The sequence below is a fragment of the Capsicum annuum genome, unplaced genomic scaffold (assembly GCF_002878395.1).
Source record: "Capsicum annuum cultivar UCD-10X-F1 unplaced genomic scaffold, UCD10Xv1.1 ctg78229, whole genome shotgun sequence".
In the NCBI taxonomy this organism is placed as follows: domain Eukaryota; kingdom Viridiplantae; phylum Streptophyta; class Magnoliopsida; order Solanales; family Solanaceae; genus Capsicum; species Capsicum annuum.
The window spans coordinates 1-4,437 of NW_025888701.1; the positions used below are offsets into that span (position 1 = coordinate 1).

General features: G+C 33.6%; 1 protein-coding gene across 2 annotated transcripts; it reads left to right on the top strand.

Annotated features, from left to right (window-relative positions):
* Nucleotides 1–2,341: 2,341 nt before the first annotated feature.
* LOC124894903 (protein NEDD1-like) lies at nt 2,342–4,437 on the top strand (the record flags this gene model as incomplete). 2 transcript variants are annotated; one of them, XM_047405400.1, is given in 4 exon segments in its annotated part: nt 2,342–2,471; nt 3,384–3,550; nt 3,630–3,742; nt 4,297–4,437. In XM_047405400.1, coding segments are annotated over 3 exon segments (411 nt in total), but the record flags the coding sequence as incomplete, so codon positions are not given.

The window sequence follows — 4,437 nt, forward strand, 5'->3', positions numbered from 1 at the left end:
ATATCGATCGGTTCAGTTTGGTTTTGAAAATTATCGGTTTTACATATTTATTATCGGTTTGTATATATGCTAAACCGTTAAAGAGCCGTTAAGATATCAGTTAATCGATTATCGGTTGATCGATTTTTTATTGTTATCGGTTCGATTATTGGGTGAACCATTAACATTAAACATATCTAATGTTTACTACCTATGACCCTACTGCTTAGTGATTTTTCTTGTTTCTATGCACAAAACTGCTAGCACAAACATAATAGAAAAATCCAAAGTCACAGTCACAGGGTCACCCCTCTCACAGGCTCACCCCTCTCATGTTTTTTGTCTCAACCTAAAATTGCTGATATTTTTAATACAAATTTTGTTCCTTCTTCAAGAATTTGCAGAAGCAGACAAAGTTTCACACTTAACAAAGCAAAAAGAACAAAAAACAGAAAAACATACAACAACTAAATCACATGCTTAGTACAAAGATAATGAAAAGTTGTGGAAAACAAAGAAAACCCAAAATACAGATACCTGCAGTGGAGAAGGGATCAAAGAGGTATGTGGATTAGTTTTTTCTAAAGCAAAATGCATCAACTTCTTATAAGAAAAACCAAAGCTTTCATTTGCTATATGACTCATACTTATACACTTACTTCCAACTTTGTTAGAACTTCTACATTTTTAACTCAAACTAATAAGTTTACTTCCAGCAGTAGAGTAGAGTTAGTTTCAATAAAAAATCTACTGTTAACACTGCCCCATCATGGAATCGTGGTGTTTTTTTAGGAGTATTCTATATTGTCATATGCAAAAATTGAAGATGAAGCAGATTAGCAAAAGACTTTTAAGAATGAAATCGAACAAAAACATAAATTCTTACCTGTTGACCACTTGACTGTTGAGATAGTAATAATACTAATTACTTGAAAATATGCATAGAGCAAAATAGACCACACCATAAATAGTTTGACATATTAAACTTCAATGTCAACTAAAATCAACAGAATGGAGTAAGCTAATGGAATCAATAGAACGAAGTAAATAGCTTGTGGTACGAATTAACAAACAAAAGACACATTTGAAATATGTTAAAATCTTCAATTAGCATAGCAAGCCAAAACAAATCAACTGACAAGCAAAATTAACCAAATCCTTAATTGCAAAAATCTCACTTCACCAAATACTTTATCTTTACACAAAATAATCTCATTAGACATTTTGTAACGAAATGAAAACTAGAATACACACATATTATAGACCCAAGCTGCCTGAACATTTATGCAATAGAAAATCAAACATCAACGTCAAGAGAAATCAACAAAAAACAAACACCCAACAAAATTCAGTTGCACACTACCAGAAACTAAAAAGAAACGGATTTGGACAAGAGAAATCAGAAAATCCAACACACTACCAAACTCAATAGCTCATGCAATAGGAAATCAAACATCTCAAATATTGTGGGTTTTGAGAAACAATCAAAAAATTAGATCTAAGAAATAACCCATTCTAACGGAAAGATATTACCGGTTCGAGAGACAGAGAGAATGAGAGAGGCGTAGTGACTTGTGAAATCAGAAATGAAAATCAGCAAATCGTCTTTGGCCGTCTTTGGATCTACTGATATTATCGGACTTTGAGAGACGGAGAGACTGAGAGAGTAAAGGTAGAGTGAATTGTGAAATCAAATTCAGAAATGGAAGATTGGAATCCCTTTCTCCCTCTAGGGCAAGTATTATGACGGTGGGCTTAAAGGCTTGGAAGATGGGATTTAAATTTTAATTGGGCTGGGACGTTGGGAATGGGAAATGTAAATAAATTATAAAGGCCTCTATTTCACTATCGGGTTATCGGGTGACCCGATATAAATTTATGAAAAATCGCCACTCAAACCGATGATCCGTTACTGAAAAAAATGAAATTGACACCCGACTCGATAATTGAAAAAATTGAACCGTTAACCCGATAAACAAATTATCAGTTCGGGTTAACGGTTTGAATCAAAATTTACACTGCCCTAATTTCGGTTTCTTTACTTTGCAAATTATACAAGTTTATATGCATTTATTTTGTGTTTGTTATACTGCTATCGATCCTAAGTCGGATCTATCGAAAATAACCTCTCTACTTTATGTTATGAGGTAGTGGTATTCCAAATTTGAGTATTTCAAGTTGAAATAAAACAAAAAGTTTTCCAAAAACAAATAAATAATTCACTTAACCAAAAGAGAATGCATGTTGTACATTTATTCCAAAAATATCCTCTTTATAATCAATGTACAACACCTTAAAGCAGTAAAATTACGCTCGAAGTCCCTTACTATTTGGAGCTATTAAAACGGCGCAAATATTATTGTCACTCGGAAAAAGTCGAAAAACATTGTTTTATTATATATAGTACTTTCTTTCTTAAACCCATACTAGGAATGACCTAGCCGCTTCTCATTTTCTTGCTTCTTAAACCCTGAAAATTTTGTTACCATCAGGTTTTTTTTTTTTAAATAATTTTTTTGAAATGGGGTTATGCTTGTATTGATATATTATGGTTCTTTGCTTTATTGTTTTGTTATGGTTCTTGATTTTTAGTTAATGTATTGGAGCCTTGTTAAGCATTTGGGGCTTCTTGGTTTTATGTTTGCTTCATATTGTACAACTTTTACTCATTGTTTTTTGGATGTTTGGTTTGAAAAATGATCTTTTTGAGAGATGGGTTTATGCTTGTTTGGTTGTACTATGGTTCTTTGCTTTATTGTTTGTTATGGTTCTTGATTTGAAGTTAATTTATGGAGACTTGTTAAGCATTTGGGGCCTCTTGGTTTTTGTTTGGTTCATATTGTACAACTTTTACTCATTGTTTTTTGGATGTTTGGTTTGAAAAATGATCTTTTTGAGAGATGGGTTTATGCTTGTTTGGTTGTACTATGGTTCTTTGCTTTATTGTTTGTTATGGTTCTTGATTTGAAGTTAATTTATGGAGACTTGTTAAGCATTTGGGGCCTCTTGGTTTTTGTTTGGTTCATATTGTACAACTTTTACTCATTGTTTTTTTATGTTTGGTTTAAAAAATGATCTTTTTGAGATGGGTTTATTATGCTTGTTTGGTTATATTATGGCTCTTTGCTTAATTGTTTTGTTACGGTTTTTGATTTTTCGTTAATGTATGGAGCCTTGTTAAGTCTTTGGCGTCTCTTGTTTTTATGTTTGGTGGGAAAAAAAATCATTCTTTAGATTCTTTGAGATGGGGGTAGGGTTTCAAATCAAACACCTAAAGTAGAAAATGCTCAATTATACCCACTTCACTCTCCCATCCAATCTTCTCTCTTTCTCTTTTTGCACTTTCCCATCTTCTTAAAATCCAAATCTTTCATTCATAAAATTTTTACATTTTACCCATGCAGCAATTATAGAATGAACTCCGAAGATTCGCTAAAGGCCCTTTTGGCTTCTACTGGCGGTGATACCGTTAAGCTATTTGACCTCTCTCTGGAACCCCGTGATCCCTGCATTCTTAGCTACACTCCTTCCCCTGGCTTCCAAGTCAACTCCGTCAAGTGGAACCACACTAGTTAGTCAAAATTTTCGTTTCTTTTACATTAATTTCAAGTATATACATATTTGCAAAATGGGTTTAAATTTTGTTGTAGATTTGGTGGTGGCAAGCGCTGGAGATGACAAGAAGATATCATTTTGGAGGAAAAATGGACAGAGTTTGGGGACTGTACCAATGGGCGGCGCTGATGGTGCTGACAATATCGAGGTAATTTTGTTTATTTTTTGACTTAATGTCTGCAAATTTTAATGCAATATTGCAATTTAAGATTATTTGGTATCACCAGCAACTGCAAAATTTGCAAGTTTAAACCTTTTGTTTAGTTTAATACTCAATTATTTTAGCTACTTTGTCGTCATGTTATCAAAATGTAATATTTCCTTAATTGCCAATTATTGCAATGGATTTTGGCACAACATTTTTTGAGAATGGTGAATTTTGAGAGTGATAGTATTGTTCTTGTAGTTTCATGTCCGTCGATTTTTGTTACTATCGGTTGTTTCTTTGTACGTTGATTATCGTATTGGTTTATTATTATCTGTTGTTCTTGTACTCCCATTACTTCTTTTCTACATTGCTTTGCATTGTTTTTCCTTGATCCGAGGGTCTATTAGAAACAACCTCTCTCTACCTCTGAGATAGGGGTAAAATTTACGTACACGCTGACTCTACCTTCCCCATACCACACTTTGTGGGACTATACCGAGTATGTTGTTGTTGTTGTTGTGTTGTTGCAAGTAGTTGCTCTATATCACTTGCAGGAATTTGTTTCAACAATTAACTTTAGCAGCAAAGCATCCAGATACATTTGTTCAGGAGGCAGTGGCCAAGTTGTACGAATATGGGATTTGCAGCGGAAGCGTTGCATCAAATGGTTGAAAGGTCATACTGATACTATCAGC